The sequence below is a fragment of the Acyrthosiphon pisum genome, chromosome A3 (genome assembly GCF_005508785.2).
Source record: "Acyrthosiphon pisum isolate AL4f chromosome A3, pea_aphid_22Mar2018_4r6ur, whole genome shotgun sequence".
Classification (NCBI taxonomy): Eukaryota; Metazoa; Arthropoda; class Insecta; order Hemiptera; family Aphididae; genus Acyrthosiphon; species Acyrthosiphon pisum.
Window position 1 is genome coordinate 20,489,086 of NC_042496.1, and position 21,949 is coordinate 20,511,034.

The following is a 21,949-nucleotide window of genomic DNA, read 5'->3' on the forward strand; positions in this document are numbered from 1 at the left end:
TTAAATATTTATATAATATATGGAAATCATTGAACAAAATTTGACTAATTTAGGAAGTGGCTATTGAAATTAACTTTAGCTTTGAAGTCAACATTTGTGTACAATACAATGTTATAATGTATTATATAGTTCTAAAATATGAAACCCAATATTACAATTTGCATGAAGGTAATAGCAATTAAAATAAAGTATGAAAAATCTTAAATATGATAAAAACTTGTAAGCTCTCAGCCTTGAATGACATACTCGTTTAACAAGATTTGATACCTTTCACATAAAAACTGATTTAATTTGTTTATAAAAACTAGTCATATAGTACGTCTTGTTAGCTTAATTAAAGGTGATAATTGAATAGGTATTTATACTGTTGTAATAGATTAATGTCTAATGAGTATTATGGTTTTTGAATTAGGTGAAATAGGTAATGATTGTCATGTTTAAAACAAACGTTTAAAGAAGTTTTTTAAAAATGATTTTAACGTATCGTTTGGCACTACAGTGTGCTTATCCATATTTCATTTCGTCATTTAGAATTCTTTGTCGCCACGATTACATAATGCACCTAAACTTGTATAGATATTTTACCTAATCCATTTTTAATAATAAAAAAAATATATTTAAGACTGGTTTTGGTTTAGAATTGAAAACTATGATGAGGTGGCTAACTAGTAGGTAGCGACAGTCTTTTAATTTTAAAATCCATGTGTGGTTTTAAAACGAAGGACCTATACTTACCTATTTAAACATAGTAATTTACATTAACGATTACTTTCTTTATATTTATCACAGTATATTTGAGATTATGTATATACTTAATTGTTAGGCACTTGCACAGTGAATTTGTATAAATTAATTCCTAGGTTAACATATTATATAGAAATTAATTTAAATTGCGAAATCGTATAATATTACCGACAATAATGAGATATTTGCGTGTAGGTAAATAAAACGTATTGAACGTACCTAATATTTCACTTGTCCTTTTAAACTGCCTGTGTTTCCGGTTTCGTTCGATTTAAATAAGCAAATAGGAAGTACCTAATACAAGATTCTGTATAAATGTCAAATGATAATCAAACATAATATAGGATTTACATTGCATGGTTTTGGTTTTATCGCCGTTTAAGATGTAAAGAAAGCAGGTAAGTGCATGTCGCTCTGCTGTACAGTAGGTTACAAGTGGGTCAATATGTAATGGATTGTATTAAACTTGAGTTCGATGATATAATTTCATTGTATAAGAAAAACGATTCTGAGTGGAGACGGTTTGTCAGTCTGGATTTTTTATATTGTTATAATTTATTACATCATGTGAGTTGAATTAATATTATTATTTTTTATTCGTTGCTCTGGTGATAAACAATAAGCGTTAAAAATTAAAATCCCATCATTTTCAGCCGGTTTTCGTAATTTGTCGGTAGTTTTTCCTGTGGCATTACATAACTAATGAGAAAATCGAAAAATGACCTCTTTAAAGTACCATTTTGATCTAATTTGCTAAAAGATAAGGTACATTATGTTGAAATCGAAGCACTCCTTCTGGTAGAAATGTTGTATACCGGATAAAAAAAAAATAAAAAATAAGCACCATTGTAAAACCACTAGCTTTCTCGTTCCGCTCAGAAACTAAAATAAAATTATTATCAAATTACCATAAAGTGATAATATTGTAATGTTTAACTGTTCTTCATGGGGACTTTACTTGTCTAAATATTTACAAAATGTAATTGTGTATAGCAAATTATATAATATTATATACCAACTACTTAGGTTTAATAAGTCTATATATTGGATTGTTTGTAATTAATATATTTTTAAATTACAACAGAATAACTAAAGTCGTTCGAAGAAAAATCGTTATTTTACGTTTGAATATCCATTTTTGTCAAATTTTATGCTTAAAAAATGTATTTAAAAAAATTGTGACCGTGTATTTTTGTTATTTTTTAAACACTCAAACATACCAGAAATCATTTGAAAATTTGTATCTTGTAGAATGCCCAAATGCTGATATAAATATTTGGAGAACAACTAAAAAACAAAATCGTATCAACGTTTTTATATGCTTCATAAACCATAATTTATCGTTATTATATAACATCAACGATGTAGAAGTGTAGTTTTGATTGTAATCGCCAGTTTACCAGCGTGACTATTGTAGAATAGTTTATAGAATATACTGTTTATATGATAAGATTGTGTGCGATTTATTTATTGCAGCAGTGCTCTAAAAAAGTGTATGTTTTATTTTTATTAAATGGTTCGTTTACTTATTTTCTTTATTATGGGATTAGATAATAATTATCTCCTTACCACGTCCGTTAACAGGCTGCACTTCGTAGTGTTCACAATCTTCTTCAATAAAAACCCTGGCATCAGTATTTATTGCACTTGCAAATTTTTTCACAGACTATTTTCAATTTTTTTATTTTATTTTGCATCCTATCCTTTGGTTTTTAATGTTTTTTTTATAAACATTGATTTCGTATTCATGGGAAATTAAAACTTTGATTTCTGTTTAAACACAGGAGGAAGAAAATAATCATTGCAAAAAAAATATACTGTTAAGTATAGTAAAATATAAAAACGATTATGTAAATCAAATATCCATATAATATTTTACTAATAGCCTCAGTTGGCCGATGTTCTCCTGATAAATAACAAAAATTACTTATGTAAGTATAGTCTATTTAATATATTATATATGATTCTGGTTTTGCGATCTATTATAGGTACCCACTACGGCACTACCTACATAAATGTATGTATACAATGTATATAGTATATACACATAATATAAGTATACAAATTACAATTACTAAATAAAAGAATATTTAGAACGCAAACCCATATCGACGAAATATAACTAAAATAAGTAGTTTTCCTTGATAAGTACTGTACTACAATACGCTCAATTTCACGTAAATGTATGTTTATTTTACGATAAAGGTACTTGATGATGTGAATGTATTTGTTTTTATTAAATATGAATAGACATTAAAAAAGCATAAACAAAACTTATATTAATCAAATCAGATTAATAATCATCAAATTTTTACCACAATAATTAGTATTATTATTTACTCATTGTAAGTACCTACCTATTTAGGTATATTATTATTTAATATTAATAATTAATTGTTAATGGTATTTAGTTAATACTATATTCGATCTAATTTAGTACGATATGGCTAGCTAAATATAAACAATTAATGCATTTTCTAAAATACTTATCAGAAATAATTACTAAATGTATTTTACTTTAGCGTTGAATTTATATGGAATTAACTAAATCGATTTTTAAACAGGTATATTAATTATTTTGTGATAATTACCAAGTATTTTCTCATCGGTTTTACCTACCATTTGTTTATTACATTTTTATATTATCTAGAATTTTAAATGTTTATATTTATAGACTATAGTATTATATGTTTGACAGTCAGAACGTGTATATCATGAGTCATCGAGTGCATATTAAAAAATTAAATTAAAAATATTTAAAAAATAAATCATTATAATCCCTGTCAATAATATATATATGGATACAGTATTATACTGTTTAAAATTGTACTCATGTACGTAATATTGTAAAAATAAATAAAGACCTAATACTTTAGTATTTTAGTACTGAAAAGTATGCGTATATAACGACGAGTGAAAAGATTCGTAACTTCGTACTATATAATATATGGCGTTCCAAAAACTTTGATTAATGCATTGGGTACAGTTAAAAATAATATTATATTATACGGTAAATACTATATAGTTTAAAGTCCTACAAAAAATGTAATTACCGCAAAATAACTAAAATTATTATTTTTTTTTTAAAATATCCAATTTTATTAAAATTTGAATTATAAGCAATTATAAAAGAAAATTGTTCATATTATTTAATTTTTTCGATATTTTTCAATCGATGCAAGTCAAATTTGTGATGAATCTTGTATTATATTTTTAAGCTTTTCGGCAGAGGATAATATTTAAGTATAAAAATAAAATAATATATTATATAATTATAAAATTAAAAATGTTAGTGAAAAAAAGCCAAAATATTTTTAAAATGATATCATGTATAAGAAATATTTGATGAAAATTTAAAGTTCCTACGGTTATTTGTTTTTGAATTATAGCATAATAATAAAATTGAATTTTTCAAAAAATTAAACGGTGTTACGGAAGCAAATATATTTCTCTGCAGATGTTTTTCCAAATATTAAGAAAAGTACACGGAATTGTTCACTTTTTACCCCCGTAGTACTGACTCCAATTTTCCTCCAGATATCACCCTCAAAGTTGAAGCATTTTTTTTTTTTACTATAAATAGTATCTTAAGACGTACACACAGAAAAATAAACATCATTGTAAAAGGATTAGGTAACTGAACCTAAAAAATTATATTGAAAAAAAATTGACGCGACACTATTAATAAAATATAATATTATACTCGTTCGACGAACAAGGTACCTATATATTATGTATTACGTACGTTATACGTATTGAATGGGATCCATTGTTTCTCTTGCCCGTGGCGGCGTTCACGTTGACCTTGCCCTTCTCCAAGTCGGTGCCTAATAGTATGGTGCCATATATCTGCATATAACTATACCTACTGCCAATAAACTGGTCGAAGATTGACTCACAGAGTGACTTGGTCGTTCGACTGACTAGGATACATAATATACGGTTTACGAAACGACATTATTATTTTATATTATTATTATTTGAATATACCCGACACGATCTGCAATAATATATCGTGAACGGTTTGCGCGCCACGCCGTTCACGTGAAACCACCAAAAAATAATATATCGTTCGATTGTAATCGGCGGGATACGTGCCAATTTTACGAGTACCCAGGACTGCGGATAGCGAACAAATTGTTGTATTTTATTTATCGTGACCATCGGTCACAATCGCTATATTTGTCACACAGTGTGACTATTCAGCCTACGTATCGAAAACACATCGACATGACGTATTCCTCGTCGACACCGTTCAGCGAATACCTGCGAATAGAGCAGAGCAAATATCCGGAGCTCACGTTTGACGATATCCAGAAGTTAAAGGAGAGCTTAGAAGACGACGATAATTTGCCGCCTATATCGGGTTAGTACCTACCTGTACAAGTGTATAACAAACAGGGCGATTCGCCAAGCATGATGTCACCTCCCCCCCCCCCCCCCACAAAACTTTTTTTCATTTGACAATTGATTTACTCAAATGCTGATTTTCGGAATTTGTAAGTACCTACTTAGATATTAGACAGGGGTTTTTTTTTTTTTTGGGGGGGGGGGTATGGACTTCTATATCAAATTACCAAAAAAAATGTTAGAACGTCTTGAAGAATGATTACTCCGATGGTGTGAAATGGTCATCGATCATTGGGAGAGGGGGGGGGGGTGGGGCTAAGACATATTATACTTATATAAATAGGGACCATGTTTTCAAACATGATAGATATTTATGCAATTTAAGAAGTGTTCTATGGCCGATGTAATCTTAGTTTTCAAATGAGAACCACCCATGTTTAATATAAATATTAAGTGATTTTTTTACTTGTGTTAAAAGGGGGTGAGCAGGCCCGTATTTAGGGGGGGGGGGTAAGTGTACTCTGTTGCCCGGGGCGGCAAATTGTATGGTCAATTTAGGGGGCGGCAAATTTATGTTGACATATTATTATTGTGTATTAATTGTATCAAAAAATAAATAAATTAATATTATATATTTTTATTTTTATTTTTACTATAACCTTCTATTAAAAGCAAACATTACAGCTAAAAACGTATATCGTTTTCATCAATTAGTCGGAAAATAATATTAATAATTACAAACAATATTTAAGGTAAACTATAAACTAAGAAAGGTGTTTTGCGTTGGAATCAGAAATAAAAAGTAGGCAATGCAGATTTTGATGAAATTAATAATTATCACTTTATTTTAAAATCTCCAATCTAGAAGAAAGTTATAACTTATAAAATAAATGTATTTAGATTATATTATTATAAAATATTATTAAGGTTGTTGAAAACGGAACGTTTTTTCGTAGTATTTACGTGCATTTAGAGTTTAGACCAATAAGCGGAAAAAAAATTAACCCAGTACCAAAAGTCAAATTTTAATTTTGAAAACCCATTTGAATTCCTTATTCTCTTTTCTTGGTTGTGTATTTAATAGATTTTTGTTTTTTGATTTTTACAATAAGAAAAAAAAATTAAACGCTTATAAAGAAATCATTGTATTAATTTTTGTTTTACTTTTTTTTTACAAAAACTATAATATTATGTTTATTTAACATATTGGTTTTCCTAGAGATTTAAGAGATAACCAATACATGAAAATATTAAATATTGCAACGAATGCAGTTTAGGGATAGCTTAAAGAATTTTTTTCTTTGAAATGTGTGTTTTGTATGCTTAGTATGATGGTACTTTAATAAAGTCTGTCAAATTTTCTTTGTAAGTTATGGTTAATAAACGTTAAAACTACAAAATCTTGTTATTTCGTTTAAAATACCAAAAATAACATTTTTAATTTTTTTTGTTTGTAAATGTGAGTTTTTTCCTTAACATTTCGGTGGAATCAGATATTTCAGAATTTAATTATTATACTTACTTTATATTGTATTGTTAATAAAGTAATTTAAAAAAAAAAAAACATGACGGGCGGAAATTCGCAAACTCGCGGACTAGTGTATAACTTTGAAACTAAGTCCGACCGACAAATTCTGCTTGAATCACTGATTGTTTTTAACTCATTGAAATATAAAGGTTTCCAAAATAAATCTGACCACATTTATGCCACAAAAAATACTTTACATTTTAAGAAATACCTTTTTTTAGGGGGTGGCAAAATGTGTTGCCCCGGGGCGCAAAATGTTCAAATACGGCCCTGGGGGTGAGGTTGCTTGTGATTTACCGTGTAGTATGTATAGTGTGTATTAATTTATATAATATGTATACTCGCATATAATATATTATTGTCAATTGTTATTTGTGGATTAGTATTTGTATAGCCGTATAGGTACCGGCACTCAATTTATTATTTTCTTTCCTATGGTAGATCGCCAGATCGGTGAAGATTTGTTTCCGCGTAGTGTTCCGAGAAAATCAAATTTTTTTGTACTTAATGAATGTAAAATTCTACTCTCGACAAATCAGTAATAACTGACAACTAAAGCTCGCATTTGTATAAATACTAATCAAATATGCACTAGAAAATATGCATAAATATATGCACTTAAATGTTAAAAAATACACGAAAAAAAAAAAATAGATTTTGAACGTAAATTGAATTTAGCAATGAATGTTGTTACAAATTAAATCAACAAATTGATAAGACCGAATAGTTGCTTGCGAGTTACGATCTATAATCGTATAATCTATAACTTATGATTGCGCACAAATTACTTTTAACGGGCAACATCTCACGATTAAAAGTTATCCTCGGCATAAGTGAATTTAACGTAAGTCTATTATTGCTTGGACAAAAATATTTAAAACTTCATAGTTTTTTTTATTACCTATTATATTTATTTATACATTTTTTCTGATAATCTAGTGATTTTTTTTTTTAGGGGTACGTTTACTTTGATACTAATTTGACTTTCGTTGTTTCATTTCCAAAAAAACTATATTTAGATTACCTATAATAGTCGATGAATAAAAAATACTAGCTATATACTGGATTTATATAATTGTACTGCAATTATTTTATTTATTTTTTAGAACATAATATTTTAGAGAAAAATACATCTTTTAATAATAACATGTTCTAATAATTATAATAAGAATAACACAAAAAGTAAAAATGTTATGACAAAAAATTATATAAAATAGTTTTTATAAATATATTATTATTTATAATTTGATGATTTTATTTAAAAAATAATAATTTAGGATATTTTGGTATTTTTAGAACATAATAGGTGTATTGTAACTTTTAACGTTCCCATGCATAACTGCATGACGTATATTTAGTAGTAGGTATCTTATCTAAATACATAGCACCGGTAATGATTAAAAAAAATAGAGTTGATTTCCACTTCAATAAAATATTATTATACCTAGGTTAGGTTAGGTTAGGTTAGGTATAATAATATTTATATTGACAAAGCTTGTTACATGTTTATGGTCTAGGTATCTCATAACTATACGTACCAAATTATATGTACCAAAATTATACAGATCAATTATATGTTCTCAAATGTTGTATAAATAGTGCTTGTGCATAAATTTACATAATCTGATAGCAATATAGACAACGACGTAAAATCTTTTATAAATTATGTTCCATTATAAAGGTCATCTTTTCAAAGTGATTTTAATTTTTAAATTTTATCTTATAATTAATTCGTCCGCGTATGTCATGGTTACCCGCGTAAATTACTGGTATATTTAACATGTGAATATTATTCACTTTATTTTACCTATTTCCTTAATTTTAAAATTTTAAATAGGTTTGGTAGGTATTTTATTAGTTTTACTTAAACTATTTTTTGCTTTGTTTTCTTGAACGATTAGGTGATGTGTAATATACAATTTTATGTTTGTTAAATTATACTGGAATATATTCTATTATTTTTAAAAGATCACATTTTTTTTTTTTAGATACTTTACGTAGGTATGTAGTTGAATATTGATAATGTAGAATTCAATTGATGTTATTTTTAGCTCAAAAAACTGTGTGTATTATTCGTTGATTAGGAATATGACTAAGTAGGTGCTTACATAAATATCTATAGTGGGTACCGAACACAGATAATGAATTATAAACTAGCCAATGATATTTAATTTCTGAAAAATGTATTATTAAAAAATATTTTTATAGCTTTGAAATTTGCAAATCGAATATAATATATTATACCTATATATTATATAGCTTCATCGAACATTCATTTTATATCCGTAGTCATTACACATGACTATGATTAAATTATTTAGTAAATTTACTTATGATAGATGTTTTTTTTTCAGACAAAAAATATTTGGCATTTCTACACAGCTGTAATTTTGATTTAGAATTAGCCAAAAAGACCATTCAGAGATGTTACCGATTCCACTTCAGGATTCCACAAGTATTTTGTGAATTGGATCCATTAGACGAGGATATAGAATTGACTTATAATTGCTTGTAAGTAATTCAACTACGATTGGTTTAATTATTATTTACTAATATTAATAAGACCATGACTGTGGCGTGCGATCTAACAACTACAATTTCCCCAACCCTATCCAATATAAAAAAAAAAATACTCTTAGATACTGAATAGAGCCTGAACCTTTTGGTGAACCATTACCTATATGTGTTGTTTTTTATTATGAGAAAGAGGTAATTTAAATAATTTTTCACACATATTTAAATAGGGAAATTCGACATAGATATTGTATCTAAGCCCTTAGGCCTTAAAGCTTAGGGGTTAAAAGTGTAATCCTTCGTAATATATTTATAAATAAACAAATTGTGAAAACTAAAAGGAATGTGTCTTGGAAAGTGTCTTTTAATATAATATGCAACTTTTATTGTTTGGATAGACATTTGGAAATTTGTTATTTTTATATCAACGATCTGAAAATGTAATATTTAATACAAAGTCAATATTATTCTAATTTCAATAAAAAACAAACATTTAAATAAGCGTTTTATGATTTTGAATTACTGCGGTCTGCAGTATGATCTATATTATTTTTATCTATTCAAATATAGTTTTAATTTTGTTTATCAAGTATGATAGTTAATATAAATGTCCTAATCATTATCATGTTAGATACAAAATACATTTTTTTATTAAGCAACTAATATTTTTTTTAGATTCCCTAAATTTTGCAGTGCTTATATAGGAAATTGCTTAATAGATAATTTCCTTATAATAAAACAAGTACCTATAAATTATGGCCTTGAGTCGCTAAACGATTACTTGAAATCGGGGAGTCATAAGTGTAAAATTTAAAGTTCAAACCAAGAGGTAAACAGTGATATCTATTTAGTGTCTTTTAATACGTAAACTAGTACTTATTAAGTGTACAACAGTATTGTCGACTTAATGGCTGACCCTTTAAAGAAAAAGAAAAATTTAAATTTTATAAAGTTTATTGACTGATTTGTGATGATACGTTTTTGTCAAATCATTTTTGTGTATCTTATGTATAGGTTAGGTACTTGTAAATGTTTTAACTATATTTGTTTGAAAAGATTTATTTTTAGTTATGTTAATGTGTACTGTTAATGCGTACTGCCTAGTAATTAATTCAAGAACTTGTAGTATTTTACCGAGGTGGAAATAATGACTAGGTATACTTGTATACATAACATATTGATTGGTCCAAATTACTTAAGTACCTATTTATCTTTGTATTCAGCATTCACTTAACAATATTATCATTATTTTATTTTTTAGGATTCAGTTTTTATGAAATAAGTTTACTGTTTATGCGTTTGTTTGTTTGCTTAGCGTCCTTTGGCTTTTCAGAATAATGCATATTAAGTATTATTACTATATGTAGTATTTAGTTGGCAACCTCGATGCTAATCATTGACCAGTTCAGCGTAGGTAGTAGGTACTTATGTAAGCTAGTAAAAAGATAGTACCCATGTTGTTATAATTAAAGTCTACAGTAGACAGAAAGGTATTATATGACTACTCTAATAAAGTGATATTTTCTACGTTTAAATATTTATTTTTCATTTAGGTTTTGTACAATTTTCAAAATTATTATTTATTTAGTTTTAAATATCTAACTAAACAATATACGTCAAGAAAATTGTAAATCACGTTGATGATAATATAATAATATTATATTAAAAATAATCTCGAGTTTCTTGGAGTAATATTATAGTATTTTTAAAAAATTTTTTTAAATTTTTATTTATTCTTCAAGAAGATAATGGGCCCTACTAAACACGTTTGTGTGGGGGCCCATGAGTTCACAATTTGAAATATAAATACATTAAATAGTTCTTATAAATTAAATATTTACAATTTGTAATACTTATATACATTTCTCACATACCTAACTATAATATTAATAATATAAGTAATATATATTTTTTTCTCTTTGTTTATATAATATGTAAAACATTGTGTAGTTAAATAATACAATGTAATATGTTAATATAAAACTAAAAATTAACAATAATTACTAAAGTCGTACAACTAATATGATAAATAATACAGTAATCCTATACGTTTGTTATGAGTCTGTCTATATTTTGTTCTTGGCTCTTGCAATAGCCAAAGTGTAAGTTTTTTTTTAAGAATCTTAAAAGAGTTGCTGTGTTAGTTTCTATTGGTAGTATATTGAAAATGTTTGGACCAATATATAAGTATGTGGATTGTGTTAATTTTTTGTGCATAGTTGGTACTTTGATATTAGATATTTGCTTAGCATCGGACGTGTCCGTGTTCAGTTTTAAAAGTAAGGTTATTTTTAATTATGTAAATTACCGACGCTTTATAAAATAATTTTTTTATTGGTAGTACATACATGTCATTGTATAAATATTTTGTGTAGTATCTTGAGTCTTTTTTTAGGATAATTTTTAGTATTTTGTTTTGGATTTTTTTTTAATGGATCTATAGTTGTGTCATACGTACCTGCCCATATATAAATACCATATCTAATTATGGATTCTATTAATGCTTGATACACTACTCTAATTGTCTTAAGTTCTAAGATATCTGTTAAATTTTTAAATGCATACATAAGTTTTCTTAATTTATTTGTTAAACATTTTATATGGTCATTCCATTTAAGATTATGACACATTTCTATAGGTACCTAAGTATTTATAGTTTTTAACTATTTTTACAAAGGTTTGGCATGTACATATATTTTGATTTAAACAGTCATTCTCATGTATACATAGATTTGTTTTATTTGGTATTACATGATATCGTAAATTCAAGAAGTGTATAATAAAATATCTTTCTTTTAAAATATCACAACAATTTTAACTGAAAAAACGATTATCGCAAATAAACAAAATCTCCTTGTATATAATGAATATTTATCCATAGCTAATTTTAATCTTAAACATATAATTCATAAAACAAACTAGGTACTCGAGTGTTCGAGATAATTATATATGTACCCATTGTACCTACATAGTTCAATATAACCCACGGCCATAGTATTATTATTCTCTTATTTTTATAAAGAACAATCGGGGTAAGAATTTCTTTTTACTAACATAATTATTAGCTTGGACATTTAGAAATTTCTATCAAGTGGATAATATAAAATCAAGATATTTAACTCTGGCTCAGTGAGGGGAATACTTTTTAGTATTGGTTTCAATTTTAAAATTTTGTACTAAGCTTTTAGATATCCTATAGGATTATAATAATACGTGTGGTGAGATTGTACATTTATTGAAAAGAAATATCCGGTGTTTTTGTGGTTAAATAATTTGTATGTGACGAGATACGTATTATATACACAAATACATTTAGTTTTATTTTTTTAATTCGTACAGGAGCATTGGTCAAATGCCTACTGTAAACACGGACAAAACCGATCGAGTTCTATTCATGATGTTTCAAGATACGAACCACGAAATGTTTGAATACTTATCACTTTTCAAGTACCTCGTTATGTGGATGAACTATACGCTTTTGAAGTACGGTACGTGTGACGGAATGGTTATCGTAGTAGATTCCAAAGGGTTGAACTGGCGCCATATTGTTAAAATACCCATTGGAATCGCTAGTAAAATGTTGAAATTCTTGGAGGTAAGTGGAAATTTGAACTATAGTCATTATAACAATAATGGCAATAATAATTTAAACATTATATTATGTATATAGTAGTACCAAGCTATATAACTATACTATATAGTAGGTTATATTTAAATTTGAAACGTACCTAGAACCTTGTATTATCGAGCCCGACCTCTAGCTCTAAGGGTGTAGGGTGAATAATAGACTGTAGGACCCAATAAATGGAAATAATAATACAGTCTGGTTTTTATATCCTTATTCCTGTAGCCTGTAAAATAAAATTGTTTTTTTCCTTCTTTGTTCCACTAAGGTATTTTTTTGTTTCAAACAATACTATCGTTAGGTGTTATTCTAACAAATAACTAATAAGTAATAACCGTAGGTAGGTACTTAAAATGTTCACAAAATATTTATATGAAAATTTTCGATATATTACATATAATGACATTTAAAAATATTATGACTCTTTTTGAGTAGTTTGAAATTTTTGATTTTTTATCAATTATTATTGTCGATAGACGATGAATAATTTTTTGCTTGGTCAGAACATTTTGAAAATTGAATACACGGTTCATCATAAGTTGTTATTGATGTAATTAAAAACAATTTTGAGCGTCTGAAGTTAACATTTTAACACATACTTTACAGTTATATACACAATATTCAATGTACAGAAAAACGGTACCAACTTGCCCACCTTTTTTATATAGTATATCTTAAAATGTAATATTTTTCACTCTAAATAATACAAACGACTAGGTACTAAAATGAATCATTTAAGTCTACAACTGTACGAATCCAATACGTATGTGGGCCCCGATGTCGTGTCCTCCCACCAGGCCACCTTTAAACTGGAACTCTGTGTTATGTAAGTGATATCATGTGCCTCTTGACTTTTCCCATGCATTTGGTTGGCCCGTAACGACCTTAAACGCTTACATATAATATCATAGCGAAGTCGAGAAGACGGCGCTTATAGAATGTCACCCAACTAGTTTCTAAATAAAGTGACTTGCTGACATTGAAAAAAAAATGGGAACTTATCATTAAAAAATATACTCAGATAATGTATGCCGAGCAGGTATGGTGCCTTTTAATAAGATCATAATATTATGTCATATGATTACATATTACTATATTAGATACGGTTTGCACCTATTGGCTATAATAATTTGTAAAATGCAAATGAAAATATTATATTTGTAGATGGTTATTGGTTATCATACGTCTTATCCAATGCGTATTCCAGAAAGACCATTTTCTCGAAACCAAAAATCCTGAGATAATTTTCTTTAGGTATTTGAAAATGTTATTATTATAGAGTGTAGATTTATAACCTAAACATTACTGGTTCATTTACGCTATATGTAATATTTACGAGTTGTTATTATATGTTTCATACTATTATCATTGATTAAATATTTAATCAATGCTGTTATTATGTGGATATTTGAACGCATTGAGGCTTCGACAACTAGATTTTGAACACGTGTGTGGTTGTTTTGGCAGAATTTTTGGGTGGACAACCGTAGGTATCTACCATGCCCGGGTGGGGGATGGTGACCTCTCTTTCCGGACACCGTGACTGCCCGAAGAAAAATGCCGCCCGTGGCCGAGTTCAAACCTGCAACGGGGCACGTCGCGACCGACGACTTAGTCCGCTCAGCCACTCCACCCCCCTGCAACTTTTAACGTACCTATGTATAACTACAACTATATTTAGTAGTAGGTATCATATCTAAATACGTGATTAGAAAAAATAAAAATAAAATTGATAAAAAAGACACTAATGCCGGGTTACACAAAACTTTAATGAATCAATAGTGAGTTAATGATCCCTTAAACAAGATTTAGTGGTTCACGATTAGTCCATTAAATTTTTAGTGAACCATTAAATTTAATAAATTGTTTATACAACCCAGCATAAGTATCTGGAGAAAATTGTTTGCCATATAATAATGCACGAGGCGATAATAACGATTATTATTGTGTTTTTAATACGTAGAAAATGGAACTTTTAGGAAAAAAGGATTCCTGCAGGTAACAGGTTTCTGGATGAAACTTTAAAGGTTAATTTTTAATAACAATTCTTTTTTTGGAATATTTTGATATAATTTAAAATTCAAATCTCGAATGAGAGTAGTTGATCAGTTACTTTTATTTTTATTTTTTATAACTTATAACATTAAATTCTCAAAACTAATTATCATCAAACTATTTAAAAATATTTTTTTATGTGAATTAGGTAGGCACTTTGTATAAAATGTTGCCTATGCCAAAACCAGTTACTATGGCGTTGTATTTAAAATTTAAACACAATAAATGACTGCTAGTGTATATTATATTACATATACAACCAAACTACGGAGTTGGTGAATTGTATTCTTTTAATAATTGAAAATATTTAATATTATCCAGGATTTTACTCAAGTTTTTAGTATGCTCGGAACAGTGAAAAATCTGAAATAGTTTCAAGAACAATATCGTACAATTTTACACAATAATTTTGTTACATTTATATTGTCTTTTTATTATTTTATTTATTTTTTAATATACTATCATATTACCTATATTATAGTACTATAACCTATAATATTAACATTTTTGAATAAAGAAAAATTAATTCAAATGAAAATGATTTAGAATATTAATTTTTTGTGAAATGATCTTATTGAAAAATGGTCATTCAGGAATTCGAACGGATTCGGGTAAATATCTGAATATCGATTACCAACTATATGTAATAAATTATTATTATTATATTAGGTACTAATAATATAACTGTATAAAGCTGATACTATAATCTATAATATAGTAATGTATCTATAGATATAATCTAAGATATAGTTATAGATTATAGATATATCGTTTCCATTTTGCTTCAGTTGAAATATATTCTATTGTTTTTTGTCGAATCAGTCGAGTATTTTTTTTTAATAGGTATATAAACGTCAACCATACACATTGCCTCTAATATTATATAATATATGTTACTTACAATAATTTGATCTTACATTGAACTATTGAAGGCAAACACAAAGTTGAAGAAAATTATATCCAATCATAATAACTATTTTACCATCTGTAACCAATGATGACAACCTTACATTATTATACAAACAAAAACATTTTCAATTTTCATTAACCGAAATAAAATTTATGTGCGAGCCACCCTAGCAATATATATAGGTTGAAAACGAAGTTAAAACCCCTCCCCGAGTCCCAAAAAATCTATTGATATCACTTTATGGGAAATGGTTTAGTACTTCAGTAGGTGTTGAGTGTTGACTGTTCAGTCTATAGATGATAAAGAAATATAATATATATATAGTATAGATTAAACGATTATACAGAAACTATTATTACTGGTGGCCTAATTTAATTTTGTTTATGACGTAATTTCTTGATTTTCATTATTTCAGATTTAATAATTAATATTTATAGTTGTATTTTTAAATTCTTCTTGTGAAATAATAATGCTATAACCATTGGCGCAAATAGGTGGGGGATTGGGGGGACTTGGTCCCCCCAATTTAAAAGTCAATAATTAGTACTGAGCATATATCATTTTCAGAAAATATTATAGGAGGGGCTTTAGTCCCCCCAAAATAATTAGCCTATTTGCGCCTATGACTATAACTATATATTGAGTAATTTATAAAACATATTGAGTAATTTATAAAACAAATTCGTTTAACTGATGTTACTTTACATTAAAATCTAACAAGGTAGCTTGTCTCTTATCGTATATACTTATTATGTCATGCGATATAGATTGTATATTTCGAATTAAAATAATAATAAAAAAAAAAAACCAAGGCAGTTAGTCGAAGTTATCGACAAAGCGAATTATTACAACTTGTATGCCATCAGTTATTACAAAATATAAAAACTAACGTAAATTAATACACTTATTATATTTGTAGGTTGGTCTACCAGTTCGTTTAAAGGCTGTGCATGTTTTAAATGCAGGATCGGCTACTCAAATGATTATGAAAATGGTAACACGATTCGCTAATCAAGAATTATTAGAAAAGGTAAATGCAATTTTAATATACACATATACAACTAAGGGATGTGTACATCATAATATTGCATGTAAAAAAAATTTGAACAGTATAAAATATTGTAATCTCTATCTATATTTTATCGTATTATAAATTATAATACCTAATTTAATTTGCCTACCCAATAGCATGTTATATAACCAAGAAATAACTATCTATTTAAATCCATATTTTTAACTTACAAGTTACAATTCAAATTAAATGAGGAATTACGCTAATACATACAATTAGCCTATTACATATTATGTCTATATTAGTAAGCATAAATGGGCGATACAAGGTTTTCTATGTCATGGCGATTTCCTCCTTCTATTGGGTGTTTTTTTTTTTTTTTTGATAGATTAAGTTTTATACTGTATTTACATTAGTGTTGAATATTGAAATTTGAATAACATTTTGTTTTATAAGCCATAATAATAAACAAATCAAACATATATTATTGCAAATAATTATTTTTATAAATTATTACTATGTATACCTACTTTAAATGATTATTTGACTAATTTTTTAATTTATAAATTAAATAAAATGTTCTACTCTCCCCTCACAATCAAAAGGCTCAGGAACCCTCAGATATAGATATATATCTTTTAATAGTATCATGCTATCAATAGTCTAGTTGCAAATGCGAGCATATAATAATACGATTATGCTCGCATATAACACTTATACCTATAAACTATAAATGTATAATTTATTATTGAAAAACCACTATTTATTTCATATCAATAGACGTGTTGTCCAGATGACCGGTTATGCCTTAAGATACAGTGAACGTAGTGTTATTAATTATAATTCATAAGTGTATACGTACCTATATAACTGTTAAATTAATTATAGTTAATTATTATAATATTACTTATTAGCAATAGTAAAAAAAAAAACACAACATAATATTATTTTATTGTTAAATATATACTGGTTGATTCCCTTATATAATAATTATCTCGAAAAGTATAAAGGTTTTTGAAAATATTATTTAACTTAATGTGATGTTATTACAAAACAATATATTTGAAAATAAATTAAATTTTTAATGACATTTTATATTTAGTTTCATATATTCCAAAGCATGATATGTTTTTGAACAATACAATTATTTGAATGTGAAATAAAAAAGTGATAGGTACTTCCTTCTCAAGTTTTTTTTTATGATTATCAATATTTAATGCTATTCAATTACAATAATATATTTATTTATTGTACCTATACGACCCACGTAAAAATATTTTTTTGATAATAATAAATAAAACGATATTAAAAAAATTAACACATTTTAAGTTTAGTTGAGCAGAGTTTGTAGTGAACCAACATTTTGCACAGACTACGTATTATATGAAGTAAAAATACTATTAAAATAATATGTATGCAAATATTTAGAATTATATTCCGAAATATATATAATTGCATAAATAATGTTTAAATATGCACTACAAATTGAAATGAAAAAAAAGAATGGTTTTGAAATTTGATCATGAATGATGTGTTTATGTTCATTCAAAAATGTATATATATAATTAGACAACTAGAGAAGAACTATCTACCTATCTACAAACAATTATTGATTTAATAAAAATACGTTTTATCCTAAATAATTACAAAATAATGTAGTGATGCTATAATTTATGAATCTAGCCACAGTTGAACGATTCGCACTTTGGAAGCAATACCGTTAATTTCCCAATAAATAAATTTTCGATGACACACCAGCGCGAGTTTGTGGCTTCATCTGTCGAAATTGAAATCAGTTTTTTCCCAATGAGTTTTTAATTTGCTCAAAGACGCCCCATAGTAAACTTCAGCAACGTAAGTTTTCAGTAAATTCGATTTGTCCGATGTGTTTTGATTGGTTTCACGAAACTACGGAATTTAGATTCGCTAAGTGTTTCCAAAGGAATGTTACCGACTATTAATTCGGGCGTGGTTTGATAAAATTAATACTCGATTTATCGAAATAGTGAAAATCCAATTGATAATGATTTACCCATGTTTATAACAACGGTTAGAAACTCATTCGGTCGGACATTGTTAGTGTGGAATTAATTTCATGTAGAAAAAGGCGATTAACCGCGGAATACGACTTATAACTATAATATTTACTATTCGTTCGAAATTCAACTTTAATTTTTAATACCTACATCGAAATACTCAAAAAATATTTTGTTCGGAATGTGACATGATACACGTATGTCATTAGACATGCAAAAAATTGAAAAACAATTATATGATACAGGTATAATAATACCTATTAATACAGATATATTAGTAAAAAATATCATTTTATTTCAACATTTTTGTTTTTTAACGACTTGAAATGATGTAAGAAAATTATATTAAAAAAGCTGTAGTAGTTTTTGAAAACTTAGATATTCTTCGATTAAAGAATCAACCATACATAAGTAATAACTTAAGGTTGCAGGTGACCTTTCTATCGCATTACTGTATCAGCCTATATTTCTACCTAACCATGGCGATTATTTCACTATTGTATTGCAGACTAAAATAAAGATAAAAATTAAAACCTTGTATTTTCTGTACATATTATTTTTGAATTACTATAAGAACAGCATAATATGAAAAAACATGACATTGTGTTGAGTGCAACAGCAGTTTTGAATAGTTTTATATTGATATAACTTATAGTCTATAACTATATTATTATTTATTACTAATATAGGTAGCGGTTTATCTAGTTAATTAATAAAACTTCATGTGATCCTTTTCAGATAACGCTTCATCCAGTCGGTTCAAAAGATATATTCAATTACATATCGAGAAATGAACTGCCAGCAGAGGTGGGAGGGTCAGGAAAATCGCATAGTTTTTTCAACGGTAATGATCAGCTCCCACGCACTCAATAGTACAAAAGTTAAGAAATTATGTAATTATTATTTTTATTATTTTATTCATTAGATGAACTTTACAATGACTTGGTCGATATTCGTGATGATTTTCTTGAGCAGAATGAAGTATTGAACAACCAAATGATGTATGTGAATCACCGACTTGAACAAGATGACGAATAAACTATACCAATTTAATATTTTAAGAAAAACGTATTTTATGAAACACATTAAGTTTACATTTTAAAACAATTTAGAACACTAAGTATAAAAAAATGCCAACTTATCGTTGTGAAATTAAATTGTTTTAAAATTTAATTTATTATAGGTTGTGATAATTATTTTTAGATTACTGTGTTTTTATCGATAGGCATCTTAACATAGTTTAAAGTGAATTGGGTACACTAATATTACAATAATTTAATTTAAGAGTTGTGTTTGTCATATTATGATTGTATACTTGATTACAAGTTAGAAGTTTAGTGCGTTATTGATTATTGATTTTTGTAATATTTTGAAATTACCATTTTATAGCTCAAGCAATTTTTGAATACAAGTATAATTTTATACATTTTTTCAATTTTTTTTTACTTAGATAAAGCGTCGTCTCAGAATGAAAAGGTTCTAAATCAATTTTTTGAAAAATGTTTATTTTGCATATTATTATTAAATATTATTTTGTTGTATAATTCAATCCGGATAACATTTAATTGAGTCCCAAATATTGAATTGAGTCCCGCAAATACTTTTGGGTTATCGGAGTTCAGTCCGACCAATATTTTTAGGTTGTTTGAGTTGAGTCCCTTAAGCCTATTAGCGTTACCCAGAAGACACCATGTGGAGGTTGGCTGAGTAGTCTCCCAAAAATGTGTGTGATTGTTATAAGTACATTTTTTGTGTGATATAATAATGGAAATTATTAAATAGTTTATTTTTAATCATATAATAATAATAACAAGTATAAAGAAATTATGCTAACTCATAAGCGCAAATTGGTTCAATATGGGGAGGGGGGGCTTAAGCCATGACTATTTATACATTGAAAAAATCCGCGGGTACTAACGTTGAACCAAGATTATTATTAGTATCTTAAAATTTAACATAAGGTTTTAATGGTATTTATAAGTAGTTTTTGAAGTATGAGAAATATTTCACTAAGTTATGAAATATTTCAATGTTTTGTGAAATATTGGATTTTTTTTAATTATTTCATTTTTATTTTTTAAATATTATTTTGTTTGTATTTTTATTATATATAAATTATAATTATAATTTATATTATTTCATGTGAATCGTTAGCAAGAAAACTATGATCTTTATAATATATAGGTACCTAAGTACTGGTTTCCTTTTACTGTTTCCTTTTAATATTTATTATGTTTTTTTTGTTTTATATAATTATAATACATGTTAACATTAATAAGAAACAATGATCTTCATAACATAACATAATTATTACATTATATGATAAACGTTATACCCAAGCGTTTTTTTTTAAATTTATATTCCATAGTTTTATTTTTATTATTATGTTTTTTTATATACAATTATACAAATGCATGTCATAAGGATTCTCGATCAAGAAAACTCTGATCTGATTTTTAACATAATATAACTATATAAGTTACCACGTACATGGTACATATACAATATTATATTATTATACATTAAAACTAAGAAAAAATGTGTGTTAATGACTAATGAGGTATTTAATTTATTTAGATTAATTATTTAATATTTTACAAGACAAAACTACAAAAATAATGATAATTGAAATATTTCATAAAATTTTTGAACACTATTTATAAGTATATAATAGTACATAAGTACCTAATTATATTGTATCTATATTATTCCCTAAATATTTAAATAAAAATATCCAACATGTTAAACATTAATACATATGTTTTATTTAATATTTATTACATATTTAATATTATATATTATTATCTATACGGACTCAATTCAAAGGTATTAAGATAATACCCTGGACTCAATTCAAACACATAAAAGTGGCATGGACTCAATTCAATATCACCGTTCAATCCTGAAATCGTATCGATCCGTTGATTATTCAATGAGATACAGAGAATGAAAAGGTTGATTTTGGAAAACATGTTTGCAATGCTTTTCTCTCTGAAATGCTATCATCATATATTACAATATTCTGATGCTTAAACCAGAAATTTAAAAGAATTAATTAACATACACCAGACACCTGATTACACCTGTTTGTATAAAATATATACAATATTTGATTGATATTTTCAAACTTTTATAAATTTTTATATTATTTAATTTTCACACTATAACGATAAAA

General features: G+C 26.7%; 1 protein-coding gene across 1 annotated transcript; it reads left to right on the forward strand.

The window, feature by feature from the left end:
* The first annotated feature begins 4,628 nt into the window (after window positions 1-4,628).
* LOC100160762 (alpha-tocopherol transfer protein) lies at window positions 4,629-20,209 on the forward strand. Its single transcript, XM_001945130.5, has 6 exons — window positions 4,629-5,110; window positions 8,977-9,133; window positions 12,476-12,731; window positions 16,646-16,756; window positions 19,513-19,618; window positions 19,700-20,209. The coding sequence occupies exons 1-6, from the start codon at window positions 4,975-4,977 to the stop codon at window positions 19,810-19,812; spliced, it is 879 nt and encodes a 292-aa protein (XP_001945165.1). The 5' UTR covers window positions 4,629-4,974; the 3' UTR covers window positions 19,813-20,209.
* The last annotated feature ends 1,740 nt before the right edge of the window (window positions 20,210-21,949 follow it).